Below are 22,837 nucleotides of genomic sequence, written 5' to 3'. Positions count from 1 at the left end.
ACAAATCATCTTACTCTCTGTCACTGGAAATATTCTTTAATTTTGCAGTAAGATAATAAACCCTTGAGGTCTCTGGATTAAAATGATCATTATACCCTTCGCACCAATACCTGAAGATGTGAGTTCTTGGTATTACATTTCAAAGTTAACTGCAGCTCAGCAGTGCATATGGGCTAGTTGTGTGATATTGATTTGTTTAATGAAGTTCGCAAAGCATATAATCCATGCTCTGATCATGCGAGACGTAAGGTGAATGGGTGTGTAAACACTTAAAAGCTTCAGATATTAATCTGCACTGAAATCATCCAGAGACCCCCAGACTTATTAAACACCCTTGGATTTAGTTAATCTCCTTACCAAAACACAAAGGCGCTGATGCAAAGTTGTTGGGCTAATAATATATAATCATTTATCTTGTTGGTCTGAATTGACTCCCACTGCTATTTAACACCTCTGCTACAAATGTTAATATTTCTGCAGGCCAGCACGTTTAAGTGCTTGAACATTAGTATCCAACAGTGTAACTCTAGTCTTGCATCCACTGTGTTTATTTCATACCATTCAGATTTCGCACTTGCTTTTCCAAGTATATGTGCCCTTAGAAATGTAATGCAACCCGTCAAATAATGCTTATTCATATTTTCTGATTAGTTAGGCTTTAGATTATCACCCACAATTTCTCAATTAATTGTAAGTGCTATCATGGTTCCATTTTTAGAAAGTCAGTCACTAGACAACAGGAAGTGAGCTATAAATTAGCCACAAAAAAAAAACCTTCTTCATTAGTGCATGTAAGATTGTTTTGAGGGAGTGCTGACTGGATACTTAAAACTTGCCCAAGAAAAATATCATTTCCACAAGCATAAGAAGTCCCATGATCTATTTTCTGAATTAAATATAAGTTGGGGGAAAAAAAGATAACTTTTAAAAAATGCTGGCTACTTCATTTTCAAATCTTTTATTAACAGTCACACTTGAAAACTTCTGGGCGGGGGAGTGAATTCTTTTTATAGGCACTGTAGGTAATAGCTCATTTGGGCTGATAAGGGTTATGCAGCATGGCAACAGATCCTTCAGTCCACCAAGTCTGCTCTGGCCATCAGGCACCCGTTTATATTAGTCAAGTTTATTCTCCCCATATACCCATCAACTCCTGTTAGATTCTATCACCCACCTACACACTAAAGGCAATTTATAATGGCCTCTCAACCCACACATGCTTGGAGTGTGTGAGGAAACAACAGCACCCAGAGAAATCTCACTTGGTTATTGGGCAAATATGCAGATTCCATCTGTCCAGCACACAGGGCGAGGCTTGAGTCTGGGTCACTGCAGCTAAGAGGCAACAGCTGTGCCATTGATCCTTTTGGGCATTATTGCCCTAAAATCTGCTTATTAGGATAGTTAATTAATGAAACCAAGTATACTAAAAGTAGAACTGAAAGTGTACCAAAAAATTCAAGGGAAATCAACAAGAGCAACAGCAAAATTACTCTAGACGCACAAAGCTAAAATCAGTTTAGAATATTCTTCCTCGCTGGAGTTCAGAAGAATGAGGAGGGACATCACTGAAACCTATCAAATATTAGAAGGCCTAGATAGAGTGGTTGTGGAGAGGATGTTTCCTGTAGTGGGGAAATCTAGGCCCAAAGGGCACAGCCTCAGAATAGATGGATGTTCCTTTAGAACAGAAATGAGGAGGAATTTATTTCGCAATAAAATGTTGACTCTGTGGAATTGATTGGAGGCTAAGTCATTTGATCTATTTAAAGTGGAGGTTGATAGGTTCTTGATTAGTAAGGGAGTCAAAGATTGGGAGAAAGACAGGAGAATGGTGTTGAGAAGGAAAATGGATCAGCCAGGGTGGAGTAGTGGAGCAGAGTCAACGTGCCAAATTGCCTAATTCTGCTCTTACGTCTTGTGGTCTTAGAGTGAAAAATATCTCAGAATGCTGTGTGAGAGCTTCCTCAGGCAAAATAGAGTGAAAGTGCGAGATAAGGAAGTGTAGAAAAACATTGTCAAGTGTTTAACACAGTGAATCCCAGAGCTGAAATGATGGCCATCAAAGAGAAGAATAGCTTTACTTGTCACAAATACATTACATCGGAACATCAGCATATACCGTGAAATGTGGAAATGTGTCACTTTGCATCAACAACCAACACAGCGTGAGGATTGTGCTAACTGTTGCCACACTTCTGGTACCAACATAGCATACTCACAACTCACTATCCTTAACTGCACATCTTTGGAATGTGGGAGGAAGCCACAGCACCCAGACAAAGTCCACCTGCTCATGGGGAGAGCCTAGAAACTCCTTACAGACAGCGGTGGAAACCAAACCCCAATCAGTGATCGCTGGCGCTGTAAAGCCACTTTGCGAACCACTAGGCTACCATGCCACCCTGACGGAGTGAGGGAAAATGTGGATTCACAAAAGGCTAGATTTGGAAGAGTCGGTGTACTCTCTGTCACAGGGTGTAGATTCCTAGCTCCTTGGTTTTATTGCAAAATCAATGACATCACATAGTGAATAAGGAGTGAAACTGAAAAATAACACAATTCAGTGCAATTACCACATTGTTCCATTCACTAAATAAATATACACAGATGAGTAAGAACTTAGTTAACTTTCCTGCACATAAATATTATATGATTCCAACTAGAAAATAGTACAGGTAAATCTTATGTGTAAACTATTAGCATCTAGGTTAATGAGCAATAACTGCAAGCTAACATTCTATTCCAACAAAATCTTATTGATACCTTTAGATTAACTTCTATACAACGTAACATCAGCTTTTGGGGAAACAACAAGGTGGCTTTAGATAGAAACTTATTAAACTCCTAATATAAACTGCTGACCATAAGACCATAAGACAAAGGACAAGAATTAGGCCACTCAGCCCATTGAGTCTGCTCTGCCGCACCATCATGGCTGATTCTGGATCCAACTCAGCCCCATACACCTGCCTTCCCACCATATCCTTTGATTCCAAGACCGATCAGGAAATGATCAACTTCCACTTTAAATATACCCACAGACCTGGCCTCCACCGCAGTCTGTGGCAGACAATTCCACAGATTTACTACTTTCTGGCTAAAAGACATTCCTCCTTATCTCTATTCTAAAGTGTTGTCCCTCAATTTTGAGGCTCTGGCTCTAGTTCTGGATATCCCCACCATAGGAAACATCCTTTCCACATTCATCCTATCTGGTCCTTTCAACATTCAGTAGGTTTCAATGAGATCCCTACGTATTCTTCTAAATTCCAATGTGTACAGGCCCAAAGCTGCCAAACATTTCACATATGTTAACCCCTTCATTCCCAGAATCATTCCCATGAACCTCCTCTGGACTCTCTCCAATAACAGCACATCTTTACTGAGATTTGGGGCCCAAAACTGGTGACAATATTCCAAGTGTGGCCTGACTAGTATCTTATAAAGGCTCAGTATTTTCTCCTTGCTTTTATATTCTATTCCCTTTTAAATAAATGCCATAATTGAATTTGGATTCTTTACTACAGTCTCAAACTGTAAATTAACCTTCTGGGAGGCTTGGACAAGGACAGAGGTGATACAGAGGTGGAGGAACCTTCTCCTCATTTAGATAACAGTCTGCACTATTGTTCCTTTTACCAAAATGCATTATCAAGTAATTCCCAGCACTGTATTCCATCTGCCACTTTTTGCCCATTCTTCCAATTTGTCTAAGTCCTGCTGAAAATGCATTGCTTCCTCAGCACTACCAACCCCTCCACCTATCTTTGTATCATCTGCAAACTTTGCCACAAAGCCATCAGTTCCATTATCTATATTATTGACAAAGAATGTGAAAAGGAGTGGTCCCAATACTGACCCCTGAGGAACACCACTAGTCACCGGTAACCAACCAGAAATGGCCCCTTTTAATTACACTCACTGCCTCCTGCCTGCCAGCCAATCCGCTATCCATGCCAGTATCTTTCCTGTAACACCATAGGATTTTATCTTGTTAAGCAGCCTTGTGTGTGGCACCTTATCAAATGCCTTTTGAAAATCCAAGTAAATGGCATCCACTGCCTCTCCTTTGTCCGTCCTGCTTGTTACTTCCTCAAAGAAATCTAACAGATTTGTCAGGCAAGATTACCCTTCTGACTTTGACTTATCTTACTGTTGTCCAAGTACCTTGAAACCTTATTCTTAATAATAGACTCCAACACTTTCCCAACCACTGAGGTTAGGCTAACTGGCCTATAATTTCCTCTCTTTTGTGTTCATCCCTTCTTAAAGAGTGGAGTGACATTTGCTATCTTCCAGTCCTCCTGGACACTACCAGAATCAACTGTTTCTTGAAAGATCATGCCCAATGCTTCATTTATCTCTTCAGCAACTTCTCTCAGGAATCTGGGGATGTAGACCATTTGGCCCAGGTGACTTATCCACCTTAAGGACTTTCAGTTTTCCTAACTCTTTTTCCTTTGTAATAACAATGGGACTCACTCTAGCTCCCTGACACTCAGAGACCTCGGGCACATTAGTAATATCCTCCACAGTGAAGACTGATGCAAAGTACCCATTAAGTTCATCTGACATTTCCTTCTCCCCCATTATTACCTCACCAGCATCCTTTTCCAGTAGTCCAATATCAACTCTCACCTCCCTTTTACTCTTTATATAACTAAAAAAAAAATTCTGGTATCCTGCTTTAAATTATCATCTAGTCGGCACTCATATTTCATCTTTTCCCTTCTTATAGCTTTTCTAGTTGCCTTTTGTTGGATTTTAAAAGCTTCCCAATTATCCAATGTCCCACTCACTTTTGCTACCTTATGTACCCTTTCATTGGCTTTTATGCAGTCTTTAACTTCCTTTGTCAGCCATGGTTGCCTACCCCTGCCATTTGAGAACTTCTTCCTCTGGGACCTATCTATCTGGTGCTTTGTGAACTATTCTCAGAATCTTCAACCACCTCTACTCTGCCACCATCCCCACCAGTATTCCCTCCAATCCACCTGGGCAAGCTCCTCTCTCATGCCTCTGTAATTCCCTTTATTCCATTGTGATACTGAGATTTGTGAGTTCTGGTTCTCCCTCTCAAATTGCAGAATGAATTCAATCATATTATGATCACTGCCTCCTAAGTGTTACAGACCAATATGCCAGCCAGTGTGCTTTCCTACTTACTACTTCCTGACTGCACAGGAAGTGACCTAATACAGATATGAAACTGCTCATTTCAAAATAAAAGCTGAATGTGCCTAATCACATAGAAAAATAAACCAGTTGCCCGAAGGGTAGAGCTTCCTGAAAGAGGCAACACAGGTAGATAGGGTGTAGTGAAGACATGCCTCATACTTGCATTCATCAGTTCGGGCAATGAGTATAAACAGAGAGAGGTTATGTTGCAGCTTTGGTGAGGGACATTTGAAATATTGTGTGCAGTTCTGGTTGACACATTAGAGGAAAGACGTGGAAGCTTTGGGGAGCCTGTAGAAAAGGGTCATCAGGATAGAGCCTGGATTAGAAAGTATAGAAAGTATTAAGGAGCGGCTGGATAAACTTGGATTGTTTTCCCTGGAATATCAGAGGCTGATGGGTGACCTGATACAAGTATTTAAAATTATGAGATAGAGAAGATAGTTGGTTCCCCCCTCCCCAGGGTAGAAATATCAAATACTAGAGGGCATTGCTTTAAGGAGAAAGGAGTGGAATTTAAAGGCAATCTCTGAGGCACCTCTTTTACACAAAGAATGGTAGGGGCCTTTAGCTGCACTGCCTGGGGAAGTGGTGAAAGTGGATACAATAACAATATTTACGAGGCATTTAGACCAGACAGAGAATGGAAGGACTGAGACCATGTGGAGGCAGATGGGATTAGTTTAAACTGGTATCATGGTCAACACAGACTTTGTGGACTGATAATCCAGTTCCTGTGCTGTACTGTTCTGTGTTCCATGATCACAAATGCACCTTGGTGAGGTTCCATTGCCCTCCCTCTGCTATGAGTATGTGGTTCCTCTGGTAAGGAGACCAAACCGGTACACAGAGATCCTGGTCTCACCTGGATACTATATAATTTCAGTACTCTTTACTCTTGTACCCATTTGTCAGGAAGACAACGTAACACTTACCCTCTCGATTCCAGATCATCTTTCAGTGACCTGTGAATGAGAACACACAGGTCCTTTTAAACATCGGCACCTTTTAATCTCCCAACATTACAACAAGACTCCACTGTTGTTTCTTTAATGCCACACCAACAATGTCGCCTTCCATCTGCCGTTCTCCTTTATCTCCTCTGCACCCTGCTTACAGCCCAGATTATTTTAATCAACAAACTTTATTGAAATGGGGAAAAGACAGACAATTGTGTTGAAAGTCATTCTTAATGAAGACATTGGATAAAGAGCTTTTTGAGGATATGCTAAATCATTCTTACTTTATAATCACATTCACTTTCAAACATTCTGAAGCAGATTCCATTGTGTTGTTCTTATGATAAAATTTCATTGTGGAAATAATGCATTCATTATCTATTCAAAGTTCTTGATTACTGATATACAGTATGTTTCATGCATTAATTTGGATCTGATTATTCCGATACTTTTGTTATTTTGGATGAAATTGTCAAGCACAAATCGTGTCAGATTGCAGTTACATCTGCTTGATGCTGATTGTGTATCTAAAATAATGTCACATGAATGAAATTTCCATTGGTAAATATTGTGAAGATAATGAGCTCACGAGCATGAAAACATTGTGAAACATCTTTTTGAGAAAAGCTAAAAATTAGAAGAATGCTAAAAGAAGAATTTAGCAAGTCATGGGCTAATTGTTGAGTATTGGTAGGAATTGTTAAGGGATAGGTGTAAGTTTTGAAAACATAAATTAAACACCATCTTCAAATATAAGAAATGTGTAGGTTATTTCATTTCTATAGCAGATTTTAGAATATCCTTCCAGAGCATACTCATAATTGTCACCATAGAACAAGTCTGTGGATTAAGCCAGTAAATTGCACAGTGACGATGAGATTGTTAGCATGAAATTTGTTCAGTTAAATACGCTTCTCTGTCCCAAAACATTTGTATGATTGGGAACTGATAAAAGGAATTTTATTCACAGCTCATTGATCTCCTGATCTTGATCATTTCACTGCATTGTAGAAATTGCTTCTGTCTGCCTCAGTGCAGAGGCCTTGCTTCAAATCACTTGACCAACCTATTAGCCAATTAAAAGGTCTGAACCACAAAGAAAGTTAAAATTTATGATGCTCTCTCTAATAATGCAGGATATAGAAAGCATTGTGTACTTAGTAGTTCCTCTATAAAAACAGTTAAGAACAACTTGCTACATTTCATGTTAAAATTCATGTCGAGTTAAAATCTCTTTGGTAACCCTTTAGAGGGTTTGTCAATATCATTTTGACTACTTGAGCCAGCTAATGGTACCATTAATAATACCTGAATCTCATCCCATGTTTCAGTCTCCCAAGTCAGCTTTCATGAGTGCTGCCAAGAAGGCAAGGTTGAGATCTAATCCTGTGAAAGTACGCTTCTCTGAGGAAGTCATCATCAATGGTCAGGTCCCGGTAAGTGTTGACAGATGCGCTACCTTGCATGGACAGCAGAGCATTGACATCAGCCTCTAGGTGACCGCTTTATGGCACAGAATGCTGTGTAGTCAATTTGAATCTCATTCCAGCACAGGCTGTCACTGAGGCAACAGGTTTAGAAAGAATTGGTTACTTCTTTCAAAATACAGAGCTTTTTATTGCATAGGGAAACACAACACTAACTTGGCGAATCATTTAGCGCAACTGATACATGCAGATATTCATATTCCACACAGGCCATTCTTCTATCCACGTCAGCATATATCCTGTAACACCATAGGAATTTATCTTGTTAAGCAGCCTCATGTGTGGCACCTTATCAGATGCCTTCTGAAAATCCAAGAAAATGGCATCCACTGCCTCTCCTTTGTCTACGCTGCTTGTTACTTCCTTGAAGAGTTCTAACAGATTTGTCAGGCAAGATTTCCTCCTACAGAAGCCATGCTGACTTTGACTTATTTTATCATTAGTCTCCAAGTACTCCAAAACCTCATCCTTAAAAATGGACTCCAATGCTTTCCCAACCACTAACTGCCCTATAATATTCTCTATTTTGCCCTCTTCCCTTTTTAATGAGTGGAGTGACATTTGCAATTTTCCAGTCCTCCACAACCATGCCAGAATCAAGTGATTCTTGAAAGATCGTGACCAATGCATCCATTATCTCTTCAGCAACCTCTCTTAGGACTCTGGGATGTAGTCCATCTGGTCCAGGTGACTTATCCACCTTAAGACCTTTGAGTTTGCCTAACACTTCCTTCCTTTGTAATAGCAATGACACTCACTGCTATTTCCTGACACTCACGGACCTCTGGCATACAGCTAGTTGCTTCCACAGTAAAGACTGAAGAAAAATACATACAACACACACAGAATGCTGGTGGGCTGTAGCAGGCCAGGCAGCATCTATAAGGAAGAGCACTGTCGATGTTTCGGGCTTAGTCCTGCCAAAGGGTCTCAGCCCGAAACATCAACAGTGCTTCTCCTTATAGATGCTGCCTGGCCTGCTGTGTTCTACCAGCATTTTGTGTGTGTTGTTTGAATTTCCATTATCTGCAGATTTCCTCGTGTTTGCTCAAGAAAAATACATATTAAGTTTATCTGCTTTTTCTTTGCCCCATTACAACCTCATCAGCATCATTTTCCAGTAGTTCAATATCAACTCTTACCTTCCTTTTATTCTTTATATAACTGAAAAAACTTTTATTAAAACCTTTATTATATTATCAGCTAGTCTGCCCTCAAATTTCATCTTTACCATGCTTATGGCCTTTTTAGTTGCTTTTTGTTGGATTTTAAAAGCTTCCCAATCATCCAACTTTCTACTCACTTTTGCTACCTTATATGCCCTTTCCTTGGCTATTATGCAGTCCTTAATTTCCCTTGTCAGCCACAATTACCTAGCCCAGCCATTTGAGAACTTCTCTGCACTTTGTGAACTATTCCACAAACTTCAGCCATCTCTGCTCTGCTGTCATCCCCACCAGTACCCTTCTCCAATCCACCTGGGCAAATTCCTCTCTCATACCTCTGTAATTCTCTTTGTTCCATTGCAATACTGATACATCTGGCTTATGCTTCTCCCTCTCAAAATGCAGTATGAATTCAATCATATTATGATCACTGCCTCCTAAGGCATCATTTACATTAAGCTCCCTAATAAGATCTGGGTTATTACACAACACCCAATCTAAGATAGCCTTTTCCCCGAGAAGGCTCAAGCACAAGCTGCTATAAAATGCCATCTCATAAGCATTCAGCAAGTTCCCTCTCTTACAATCTGACACCAACCTGATCTTCCCAATTTTGCATATTGAAGTCCCCCATTACAATTGTGATATTATCCTTATTACATGCCTTTTCCAGCTCCCTTTGTAATCTCAATCCCATATCCTGGCTGCTATTTGGAGGCCTGTGTGTGATTCCCATAATGGTTTTTTTATCCTTATAGTTTTTTAACTTTGCCTACAAAGAGTTGACATTCTCTGACCCTATGTCACGTCTTCTAAAGATGTAATTCCATTTCTTACCAACAGAGCCACACCACCGCCTATGCCTTCCTGCCCATCCTTCTGATACAAACTACATCCTTTGATGTTAAGGTCCCATCTATGGCCTTCTTTCACCCACGACTCAGTGATACCCATTACGTCAAACCGATCAATCTCTAATTGCACCACGAGTTCTTACACCTTATTCCGAATGCTACGTACACTTAAATACAGCATCTCCAGTCCTGCATTCTTCACTCTTTTAAATCTTGCCTCTGTGATACAACTTAACTCTTTGGTCTGCCTGTAGTTATACCCAGTCATTGGCTTGTTTTTCTTTGCATTCATATTACATATTACATCATCTACTTGTAAGCCTGCCGGCTCATCCTCAGCTCTATCATACTGGTTCCCATCCCCCTGCCATATTAGTTTAAACCATCCCAACAGCTCTAGCAAACCTGCCCACAAGGATATTGGTGCCCCCTTGGACTCAAGGGCAACTCGTTCCTTTTGTACAGGCCACACACACCTGCCCCAGAAGAGGTCTCAATGATCCAGAAATCTAAATTCCTGCCCCCTCCTCTAATTCTTCAGCGATACATTTATCCACCAACTCATTCTATTCCTATCCTCACTGTTGCAAGACACAGGCAGCAATTCCAAGATTACTACCCATGAGGTCCTGCTTCTCAGCTTCTTTCCTAACTCTCTGTAATTTGTTTTCAGGACCTTTTTCTACTGTTGCCATTGGCAATAATATGTACATAACTTCTGGCTGCTCACTCTCCCTTTTCAGAATATTGTGAATGCGTTCAGATATATCACAGACCCTGGGACCTGGGAGGCAAACTACCATCCGTGTTTCCTTTACACGTCAACAGAGTTGCCTATCTGTTCCCCTGACTATAAGTCCTCTTGCTTCCTCTCAGCCCAATTTCAGGTTTTAGGAAAGGCTTTTTTTAAAACTCCCTTTCTAATCTAAGGTATGCTACAAACATTGTCTTCTTGAACACTTAATTATAGGATTATGCACCTTGCCTGCTCTCTGAATTAACCTTCGAATGCCATGCCATAATCTCGTTGGTTCAGTAGCAGCCAGGGACATTTTCCTTCTCACATTACCCCATGCCTGATCTATTAAGTTGGTAAAACATCACTTGTCATGAATGGAACATTTGTAAAGGCTGCATAAAGACACAGCTGAAAACAAATGAGGTGAGAAGGGAAAGTATCGGTCACAGTAAGAGTTAGATCGCAGAAATGACAATCCACTGAGAGAGGAAAGACACAAGTGGGAAAATAAGCCTGAAAGAATGAAAAACCAAGCCATGATGCAGAGAAAGATGGAGAAAATATTAAAGTGGGAAGGAAACCAGGCAGTGCCCAATGTTCTTATTTTACTTTGAATAAAGAGATCAGATTTTCTGTTTTTCAAATAACAGGATTTCTTGAAGATAACCCTTGAATATATCTTGCATAAATTATTTCATGTAAATTTATGATGAAAGAATATTCCAAGCTCGAAGTAGTCTAGTGTTAGAAGTGTTTGACAGCTCAATGTGGTCTCTGAATTTAATGAGGAGGGAATATAATCATGTATGCTGCAGAAATGCCACTGCAGCTTTGAAAAGGTTACACTGTAATATGTCTGCCTTTTTTATTCACAGGAGACTGTCAAAGATAATTCCCTCCTATTCATGCCGAATGTTCTGAAAGTTTATCTTGAGAATGGGCAAACTAAATCATTTCGATTTGACAATAGCACAACAATGAAGGTGGGTATTTGACCAACTAAACAACGTGTTCAGTCAGGTTTTTGCTGTCCAGGAGTGATGCAACTATGGGAGTTGACTGATTCTGTATATTTACAGTTAATGCTTGTTTTTTTTCATACAGTATGTCCTGTGTTTTAGTACATTTTAATACATTTTTTACAAAATTATTTTCTTGCGCTGTTCTACACTGCAGTTCTTAAATGAACTTTATCCACATAAACATTTGAATATCCCTCAAGTGGCTTATACCTTTGTGCTGAGTCTGAGGCCAACAAAGTTAATTCAGTTAGTTCTGACTGTAAGAGTTCAAGAGTGTGCTCTTTTCTATTGTCTGCATTCTTAAAGGGACATCAGCTACATATGGAGTAAGTATTACTCCATAGCTTCAATCAGTTCTAGGTTGCAAGCATGGCGGTCACTTTGCAAACAACAACATCACAGAAATAGCAATGTGTCACTGGCAAGACAAGTGGTGTGAGCGGTGCCATGCTTTTTTTTTTAAAAACTTGAGACATTATAGAGGGACTGAGTTTAACAGGTCTCCATGTTCATATCTTAGGGGTGGCATGGTAGCATAATGGTTCATACACTTTACAGTGCCAGCAGTCACCAGTTGGGGTTCAATTCTGATCACTGTTGGTAAGGAATTTGTATGTTTTCCTTGTGATGATGTATATTTTCTCTGGGTGCTCCAGTTTCTAACAACATTCCAGGAGTTGTGGGCATGCTGTGTTGGAGCCAGAAGCGTGGGACACTTGCAGGCTGCCCCCAGCACAATCCTTGGACTGTGCTGGTTGTTGATACATCTCACTCTATGTTTTGATGTTTCAATGTACACGTGAAATAAATCTGATCATTAGTATTCAGAATCCCAAGGCACCCAACAGCGTATTGTTCTCTCGGCACTGCACTGACCTTTAGGTGTTCATGGTAGAGTTTCTGAAATGAGGGTTGAACCCAAAGTCTTCTGACTCGGAAGTGCGAGTGTCCTGATGGAGCCGCAGGTGAAGGATGCATTACTTATCCCAACACTTCCAGTGGAAATCTTTGAATAACAGATCTTATTATTCTACTTTATTAGTTATTTTGAATATAAACTCCAGCCTCAGACAGCTGAGGAAGTTTAGTATGGGCCCCCAGATCCGAAGAACTTTCTACAGGGGCACAATCATCACTGGCTGGTTTGGGAACTGTACCTCCCTCATCGCAGGACTCTGCAGAGAGTGGTGCGGACAGCCCAGCGCATCTGTAGTTGTGAACTTCCCATGATTCAGGACATTTACAAGGACAGGAATGTGAAAAAGGCCCATAGGACCATAGGGAACCCAAGCCATCCCAACCACAATCTATTCCAGCTGCTAGCATCCGGGAAATGGTACTGCAGCATAAAAGCCAGTATCAACAGGCTCCGGGACAGTTTCTTCCACCAGGCCATCGACTGATGAGCTCAGGCTGATTTGAGTGTACTCTATATTACATTGACCGTTCTATTTATTATACATTAATATGCTTGCACATTGCACATTTAGATAGAGATGTAACGTAAAGATTTTTACTCCTCGTGTATCTGAAGAATGCAAGAAATAAAGTCAATTCAATTCAAGTGGAATGAATTTAACTTCAGATTCAGATTCAGTTTATTGTCATTTAGAAACCACAAATGCAATGCAGTTAAAAAATGAGACAACATTCTCCGGAATGATATCACAAAAAAGCTCACGACAAAACAGACCACACAAGAAAAACCACATAATGTTTGGTAATCCCCAATCCAGAGTCCGGAGAGGCTGCTGCGTATCGATATTGCGCTACCGTCTTAGCACGTTCCCCAGAAAGGAACTCCAAACCCATCAGACAAAACAAGACTACCCAGACACACCAAGTCAAGAGACCAGCACTACCACCCAACAAACCAAAAACCTACACAAAACCACATAGTTATAGTTAACATTTAGTTGCAACAGTGCAGACAATACCATAATTGATAAAAGACTGACAAAAATCACATAATTATAACATTTAGTTACAACAGTGCAGACAATACCATAATTGATAAAAGACTAACTGACAAAAACTACATAATTATAACATATAGTTCCAACAGTGCAAAGCAATACCATAATTTGATAAAGAGCAGTCCATGGCACGGTAAAAAGTCTCAAAGTCCTCGACAGCCCATCATCTCACGCAGACTGTAGAAGGAAGAAAAACTCTTCCTGCCATGAACCTCCAGCGCCGCAACCTTGCCGATACAGCACTTTGAGAGCTTCCGACCACAGCCAACTCTGAGTCCGTCCAAAAACTTCGAGCCTCCGACTAGCCCTCCGACACCGAGCACCATCTCTGCGGAGTGCTTTGACCCCGTCCCCGGCCGCCAAGCAACAGGCAAAGCCGAGGATTCGGGCCTTCCTTCCGGAGATTTTTCGATCGCACGGTAGCAGCAGCAGCAAAACAGGCATTTCAAAAGTTTCACCAATTGTTCCTCCATGCTTCACCCCTCAACAGTTGCAAAAATGGTCATACAAGATTTGTTTGACACTAAACATATGATGACGCAACAATCAAAAATACTTATTCCTAAATATTTGTCTCTGACTGACCACAATTTTCTTCTGTGATGGAGATTGAAGAATGTTAGGAATAACAGAGTAAGACTCATGGTGCAGTTGTTTGAGTGATATAAATGTTGACCTTTGCATGTGAGGTTGTACAGTCCTGAATCTCACTTCCCTCCTTTGTATCTGAGTACCACTTCCCTGCGTTGTATCCGAATACCACTTCCCCATGAGTCTGGAGAACTCTAGATGCTGCCTGAGAGGAAAATTCAGAATCAGAGTCAGGTTTATTATCACTGATATATGTATGAAATTGGTGTTTTGTGGCTTCACTACAATGCAATATTATTATAAATTACAGTAAGACTATATAAAAATATAAATAAATAGTGCAAAAAAAGACAGAGACCAAAAATGAGGTAGTGTTCCTGGGTTCATAGACCATTCAGAAATCTGATGGTGGAGGGGAAGAAGCCATTCCTAAAATGTTGAGTGTGCATCTTCAGGTTCCTGGACCTCCTCCTAAATGATAGTCATGAGAAAAGATTGATGGTGGGGGTCCTTCATGATGGATACCACATACTTGAGGCATCTCCTTTGACGATGTCCATGATAGTGTGGAAACTCATTCCCGTAGATGGAGCTGGCTACATTTGCAATGCTCTGCAGCTTTCTATGAGCTTAAGCATTGATGCCTCCAGACCAAATGGCAATGCAATCAGTCAGTAAGCTCTCCACACTACATCTGTAGAAATTTATTAATGTCTTTGGTGACATACCAAATCTCATCAAACTCGTATTGAAATGTAGCCACTGGCATGCCTTCTTCAGGACTGTATCAATGTGTTTGGCCCAGGATAGATCTTCAAAGATGTTGATACCCAGGAACTTGAAGCTGCTGCACACTCTTTCCACCTTTCCTCTGCTGACCACCCCCCCCCCAATCCCAATTTGGGCTGGTGTGTGTTCTCCCAAATTCCCCTTCCTGAAGTCCACAATCAATTCTTTGGTCATACTGACATTGAGCGCCATGTTGTTGAGACACCAATCAATCTGCTGATTCATCTCGCTCCTGTATGCCTCCTTATCACCATCTGATATTCTTCTAACAATATTTCTGTCACTGACAAATTTATAGATGGTGTTTGAGATGTACCTAGCCACACAGGTGTGAGTGTAGAGAGAGTACTCTTTAGAGAGAGTGCTAGTGACAACTGTCAGCGAAGAGATGTTATCTCTGATCCAAACTGACTGTGGTTTCCTGATGAGGAAATCAAGGATCCATTTGCAGATAGAGGTGCAGAAGCCCAGGTTTTGAAGCTTGTTGATTATGGGGATGATGATGCTAACAATGAGCTGTATTCGGTAAACAGCAACCTGACTTAGGTATTATATTGTCCAAGTGCTCCAAGGCTGAGTGAGACTGCATCCATTGTAGATCTGGTGTGTTGGTAGGCCAGGTCCTTGCTCAGGCAGGAGATAATTCTAGTCATGACCAACCTTTAAAAGCATTTCATCACAGTAGATGTGAGTGCCACTGGGTGATAGTCATTGAGGCAGCTCACCCTGCTCTTCCTGGGCACTGGTATGATTGACTGATCGCTTTTTGAAGCAGGTAGGAAACTCTGACTGCAACATTGGGTAACTGCAGTGAGCAAGTTGTCCTTGAACATGGCAACCAGTTGGTTGGCACAGGTTTCCAGTGCCCTGCAGGTATACCATCAGGCCCTAACACTTTGCAAGAGTTTGCCCTCTTAAAGAAAGTTCTGATGTCAGCCCCTGCAAATTATATCACATGATTTTCAGATGCTGCTGGGATTCCCACAGGTATAGTATTCTTCTCCCTTTCAAAGTGTTTAAAAGAGGTTTTCTGCTCGTCAGGGACTGGATCATCACAGCCATTTATGATGTTACGTTTCTCCCTCTCACTACCTGACTTATTAAGGCCTCCAGAGAAGAGCAGAGTAGAGTTGAAGGAATGCTACCAGGACTCCAAGAGTTAAATTATAATGCAGAGTTGTACAAACTAGCCTTGCATTCCCTGGAACTTAGAAAGCTTAGCTGTGATTCACTGCAGTTTTTCAGGATAATAAGTAGAACCAATTGTGTAGGAAGTGAGTATTTACACTGCCTTTAAAATGGAGGGCAAATTTGAATGGTTGAAACATTAGAGCCAAACCTCAAGAAGTGGAATTTGGCACGCCAGGCCAGCTGGATCTCTTTTTGATCATACATTGCTTCCAGTAAACTCACTGGCATGAACTGTTCCAGGCCACTCATGAAATCGGGCCCTGTGGGAATCCTCTGAGGCTATGAACAGTATATAGTACTTATCCCTGCGTGGTTGCTGAAATCACATTAATGAGGTCATAGCACAGGGTTTGCATATGACCTACGGCAGCACAGACTGGTACAGGTTAATTGCACACTGCCAGTCTCACTCCCATTTCTCACCACCATCCAATTGGTTGGTATTTTACTTAATTAAGGGTAAACTAATAAGCTTTTTTGCAAAGAGTAAATCAGAGAGACTGCTGAGATGACTTACCACCAGGTATCTTTAGCTAATAACTAAATGAGTCATGACTTTTTCTTTGTTCACTCCACCTAGAGCAGCAACATGAATTCATCTTCCCTCTGTGTATCTAGAACTGCAAGTGAAATAATAGATCTTCATTGACATGGGCATGATAAAGATAGGTAGCACTGTAAACAGTGTAAACAGCAGCATTCAATTATAGAGGTATTAATAGATTGAATGGATAGGCAAGGCAGTGGCAAGTGGATTTTCCACTGTTGGCAAATGTGAGGTCATCTACTTTGAACCTCGACACAATAAGGCTGATTGTTTTATAAATGGAGTGTGTGACTGGAAGGTCTAATAAGATTTATAAATGTTGATCATTAAATCGACTTTTATACTTGGGCAGGTATTAAAGTATTAAAAATGTAGAGTAGAGTTAGAAATTACCTTGACTCTAAAAGCTATTATCAGATAAGGCTGTACAAACTGGAATTGGATCAATGGAATTGAGTAAGTGAAGATGATTTGGTACAACTTTCAGAGCTTTAAGTAGACTCAGTTGGGTAGAAAGTGAGCATTTTCTTTGGCTGAAGAATTGAATAAAAGCAGGAATAAGGTCAACTTAAGGTTTAAGTTTATTGTTATTCAACCATACACATGTATACAGCGGAACGAAGTATTATTCTTCTGGTATCTTGATGTAAAGCACAGTACATACAGTCACAAAATATACATTAGTGCAAGTCCCTGAGTGGCTTGGTCTGAAGGTTCACAGGTTGACATGAAGTGCGAGATACAAGCTTATGTAAGACATAATGTTACTGGTGTAGGTTTTTGCAAATGAAACAAAGTCAGGCATTTTATGTTTAATTAATTCCATGACACGTTTTGATGATCTCCAAAACCTGAACATCAAAGTGAACGAAAATTCTTTATGTAATAACATCATCACGTCAGACCGGCCTCTTAAAGCAAAACCCCAACTCAATCTTGGTGGTTGTGAATTATGTACAATTCTCCCATTACTTTACCTTACACTGGCACTGTTATAATAAAAAATAAAACTGTTGTATAAATATGTGATGCCGCAGTAATAAAAGATGAAAGGTGACCAGAGTAGGATGAGAATGAATCTGTGGTGGTGGAGGGGGTGTGCATGTGTGTGCTGGAAGCCTGGCGGAAGAAGCTGTTAGCCAGCCTGACAGTTCTGGTTCTTCTGCTGTGGTACCTTCTTCGGAGAGATTATGGGAAGGATGGAAGGAGTTCTCTGACATGGCAAGAGGCACTGCATAAGCAGTGCTTCTGATATATGTCCTGAACGGAGGGAGAAGAGAACTCGATAGTTCTCACTATCCTTTGCTGTGTCTTATGATCTGATGTTTTGCAGTTCCTTTACCAGCTGGTAATGCAGCTGATCAGGCTACTCAATGGCACGCCAGTAGAAGGTGGTGAGAATGGGGGCAGAGGGGGAGGGAAGAGACTTGCTTGCCTCAGTCTCATCAGGAAGTGTAGGTATTGCTGTGCTCTCTTGACTAAAGATGGGCTATCGAGGCACCAGGTGAGATCGTCAGTGATGTGTACACTAAGAGTCTTGGTGCACCTGATTCTCTCCGTGGAGAAGCCATGGAGCAGGGATCGATCAACCTGCACCTTCCTGAAGTCCGCAATCTCTTGTCCACATTGAAACTCAGGTAGTTAATGTTCACACCAGTCCACAAGCTGCTCCACCTCCTCCCTGTATGCTTGCTTCCTCGCTGTTGCTGACGAGGCCAACCACTCTGGTGTCACCAGTGAACTTAATGATGTGTTCACTGGCGACACAGTTGGATTTGAACTTGACAGTACATTTGTATGCTAGCATTGTGAACACACAGCCCTAGGGTCACCAACGATGGAGCCAGAGACGTTGCTGCCAATATAGGCTGTTTGTGGTCTCTTTATCAGGAATTCCAAGATCTAGTTACAGAGGGAGATGTTGAGGCCCAACATGGACAGTTTTCCCTTCCACTTCTGGGGAATGATTGTATTTAAAGCAGAACCAAAGTCAATGACATTCTGACATATGAGACGCCATTGTCCAGCTGGGGAAGATGGAGGCTATGGCATCATCAGTGGACTAATTTGGGCTTTGTGTAAACAGGTCGGGTTCCAATGTCATGGAAATAGATTGAATATTTGAGCCAGGCCTCAAGAGTGACCTTTGTTTATGCTTTTACTCACAGAAGATGATAGAAGTTTGGAACTCTGTTTCATAAACCACAGTAAATGCTTGGTTGGTTGTTAATTTGAAGCATTAGGTTGATAAATTTTAGTCGTCCAAAGATTTGGGGAAATCGCTGGCCTGTGGAATTAGGCTGTAGATCAGCTATGATGTGACTGGATGACAGAGAAGATGTGGGTGTGTAATGTCCCTCTCCAGCCCCTGTTTTGTATGTTCTTAGTTAGACAGATAACATCATTGATCTGGCTCGGTGAGAAGCATTCTTGCGCTTAGGCAGGATTATGCGTTCAATCTTGCTAGGAACCCAAGCCCACAGTTTAAGGTTGAACACTCAGTGCACAGTTGAAGGGCTAGAGCATTGTCAACAATACTGTTTCAAATGAATTATTGAATTCAATGTACCATGCTGAATGTCAAAGCAGGTTGCAACAAATTTACTTTACATGTGTCCTGTACCACAGTCAGTTTGTAGATGCCTCCCTTTCTTGGAAGTGCTTACAGAATATCTGTTCTTCCAAAACTCCTGTCATGCTCACTTCACCAGCATCACATAAGGCTAAAGAACTAATTAACCATTTCATCATTGTTTTTAGGACTTGCTGCATGCAAATTAGCATTTATGTTTGGCTATAAAAAGATTATTATTCTTGAAAAGTAATTTATTGTAAACTGCTTGACTCCTTTAGCATGTGGTAATTTGTTTCATAAATTCAAGTTCTTTCTCTGTGCTTTGCATCAACTGACTTTGATACATGGCGCTATGTTAGTATCAAGCCAAAGATCCTAAATTTATAGCCTTAATTAACTAAAACTCCAGCAAGTTTCGTGCCAATCATTTACTGTATCAACTGCAGTGGACCCATTTAAGGCCCAGTGACCTTAAGGCAATCAATTTTTTTTGCTGCTAATCTGGAAATATTTGAATAATTATTCTCAATCAATATTAAACAAGACTTAATTTTGTCATTTAATGTAACATTGGTTATCTGAAGTGACTGAAGTTTTCAGAATGATGTCAGAGATTATGTTGGTAACTTGGCCAACTGACACTGAGTGTGTTTTCATTTCTCAATTGCTGAACTTCATTGTTGTGCTCACTCTCCGATAACTACCGATGAGACCCAAAGCCAGAAAATAAAACAAACAGGAATTTGAAAACAACCCTTCATTCAGTAAAACTACACCAGTCTGAAAACTCAACTCAAACTCACACTCCCCAGTATGCCTATTTAAACAGTTTACCCCGGAACAATTGATCCCTTGAGTGGGATTACGGCCAATGAGTGAAAGCCAGCCTGGGATCGCTTTCAGCTGACCACAAGATAGCTTTGGCTTGCTGTAACATTTATCTTTTGATCTCTTTTCCCTTTCCGTTTCCAAAAACTAGAAAGGAACTCCTCTCATTTGTGCTTTGTGCATATCTTACAGCCAACTGTAATTTATTGATGCAACATATTTGTATTAAGGACGAAATGTGGAAAAAGTCCCTTGTTTTTTTTTTGTGAAATGTTACTACTGGCTTCTTCAAATAGTTTTCTCCACCAGAGAGACCACTATATACTGTGCAACTGATGGCTGACTCATTCAGTCAGCTGAGAAATGAGGCTGCAGATGCTGAAAAGCACATCAGTGAGCTGGTCATCTTCCTTCCCAACTCCCGTTCTTCTGTCTGCATTCTGGCTTCACAGCCCTCAGTCTCCAGGACTCTTTACTGCACACCCACCGGCACCGACTACTCTCACGTTGGCAAAGTTGTGCAGCATGAGGTGCACATTTGATGAAGTCTGCACGTCTGCTTGGCTCATGGTGCAAGGCACCCCAGATTTGATGCAGGCAGTGAAATTGTATCCTCAGCAACCTTTTGCATTTTACACTGAAGCTTGGGTACCAATGTGGCTCTCATGTCGACAGTCATCATTGAAGAGATCATTGGAATGTGGAGCCAGGGAACTAGAAAGCTTGTCTTATCATCCAGGATAAATCTCCCTGGGTCCTGCTTGCTGCTGAAAATGTCCCGCAGTATGAAATCCTTCAACGTGCAGAATCCAGGTGCAACTTTTATATGGTACCTGTCTCGTAGAAAGGGTTTAAAGAGAAAATTCATTCATTAAAATTAGTTACCGATCCAAAGGAGTTATATTAGAAAGGACATCCAAGCCATGGGAAGTGATGTCCTTTCCCTTGAGAATTAGGAGTGAACTGAACAGCCCAGAGAAGTGATTATTTTTGTGTAAAATCTCACAGATTATGAAACTGAACTCTCTTGGCTGTGATTCATATTTGCATATCCCCTTTACCTAATGATGTCAATATTTTTGCAAAGCCCAGTTCAAAGTTCAAACGCTGAAATTTGAAGCTAAATCTACGGAGTTTGCTACAAATGTCCAGCACTTAGCTACAGAGATTCTCAGTTCATGGTTCTGCAGCAATGATACCACTGGCTGAAGTATTGCTATGAGCATGAAGGTATATGCAGGCTGGGTCAGGAATCTTGGGGCAAAAGCCATGCACAAGCCCATTGTTTAACAAAGTACTCCTACAGAACCTTTAGACATTATACTCAAGCTGGACCTTTCTAATAGTCAATGAATTCATTAGCATAGGCTGTCACTATTGAACTATGTGGTCACCTATACCTTGCTCTGGTTTTGCATTCCTTTCTCTATGCACTTCCCACAGCTGTCAACTGATCAGAGAACTCTACAACACTTCCTGCCATCAAAGCTAATCCTATAAATGCTACTGAAATCTGAAAATAAAGTGAGGTGCAGGCACTTAGAAATCTTTGAAGGAAAATAAGAAAAACATGAGGCAGAAATAGCTTACAGAATTACTAGAAATAGAAAGCTAACCTGTGCTGTTGAAGCTTGTGCCGTTGTAATTGCTTTCTGAGGCGACAATTAATGACTCAAGCTACTTGCCTGATGTAGGTGTCTGCTGCTAATACTTGGTGTAAGTGAGTAAGACATTAGACATGAATACAGAAGAGGACAGCTTACTGCATTGTGTAATTCAGAAAGTGAGGTTTTGCTGTACTCGACTTAGCAATCACCATGGCAACTTTCAGAAATGTTATTTATTGTAAAGATAAACGAGAACTACCAATTTACAAAATGGTAGGAAAATACCAGAGAGAAAATGGTTGCTAAAACATAGAATACATCTGACAGTAGCCAGCAGTTTGAAACGTATTTGCCATGACATGCACTCCATGTCTGTGGTATTATGTAACTACATAGTCAAGTGTGTTGTCCTCTTCCTTTGAGGTCCGTTCCATTTAAATATCTGGTATCGCTACACAGCAGGTTTAATACTTCTTTTCAGGATGAATTTCTAGCCAATTTTCCTCAAGAACAACAACATAACTAAGCAATTGCCGCATGTCTTTTTACATATCAGATGTTCCTGTCCTCCTTTGGCAAGAGTGGTAAGCAGGATCAACATGGCATTGGCGATATATGGTAACATTTTGTGGGCTGCTGACCAAACTAATAGAGATATTTCTTCTGAAGTACTATCACTGCAAGCTGGAACCTTTAGTTTTCCTTTAAATAACGTACTTTTAAATCATCTTAACAACCCAGTGATTTTGCGATATCCTAAAGGACTCAGCAGACTCAACTCCCAGGAATGCAGATCATGGTGGGAAGAGAGGAAAGGGGGAGGACTCCAAGACAAACTAAAACAGAGAGGTATGATACTTCCTCTACCTAGTATCTTGTTAGTAAATGTACAGTCCCTGAAGAATAAGACAGAGGACCTAAGAGCAAAATTACTGCATCAGAGGGAAATGAGGAATTGCTGCATTCTCTGTTTCAAGGAGACATGGCTCACCTCAGACATGCCAGATACAGTGGTCCTGACAGAAGGGTTCTTAATCCACCAGCTGGACTGTACTACTCATTTGAGGAGGGCAAAGGGTGGGGGTCTGTGTTTGATGATAAACTCGTCATGGTGCTCAGACATGGTGGTCTTAACACACTCTTGTTATCCCAACCTACAACATCTAATGATTAAGTGACATCGACTCAACTTGGCAAGAGAGTTCTCCTCCATAATCCTGACCACAGTTTACATTCCACTAAAGACTGATGTTAAGGAAACACTGGATGTATTGAGTGCCGGAATGAACAAACAAGAGACAGCCTAGTGAGACACCTTTCAAATC

At 40.9% G+C, this 22,837-nt stretch overlaps 1 protein-coding gene across 1 annotated transcript in view; it reads left to right on the top strand.

Moving 5' to 3' along the window:
• The window catches only part of frmpd4 (FERM and PDZ domain containing 4), a 336,831-nt gene that overhangs the window by 246,931 nt on the left and 67,063 nt on the right, over positions 1–22,837 (top strand). Inside the window, exons 5-6 of the mRNA XM_059968060.1 lie at positions 7,472–7,576; positions 11,262–11,369. Coding sequence (XP_059824043.1) covers positions 7,472–7,576; positions 11,262–11,369 — 213 coding nt within the window. The remainder of the gene's footprint in view (positions 1–7,471; positions 7,577–11,261; positions 11,370–22,837) is intronic.

The sequence above is a fragment of the Hypanus sabinus genome, chromosome 4 (assembly GCF_030144855.1).
Source record: "Hypanus sabinus isolate sHypSab1 chromosome 4, sHypSab1.hap1, whole genome shotgun sequence".
Taxonomy (NCBI): Eukaryota; Metazoa; Chordata; class Chondrichthyes; order Myliobatiformes; family Dasyatidae; genus Hypanus; species Hypanus sabinus.
The sequence above is the reverse complement of the archived record's forward strand: the minus strand, read 5'-3'. Positions and strand labels throughout refer to the sequence as shown.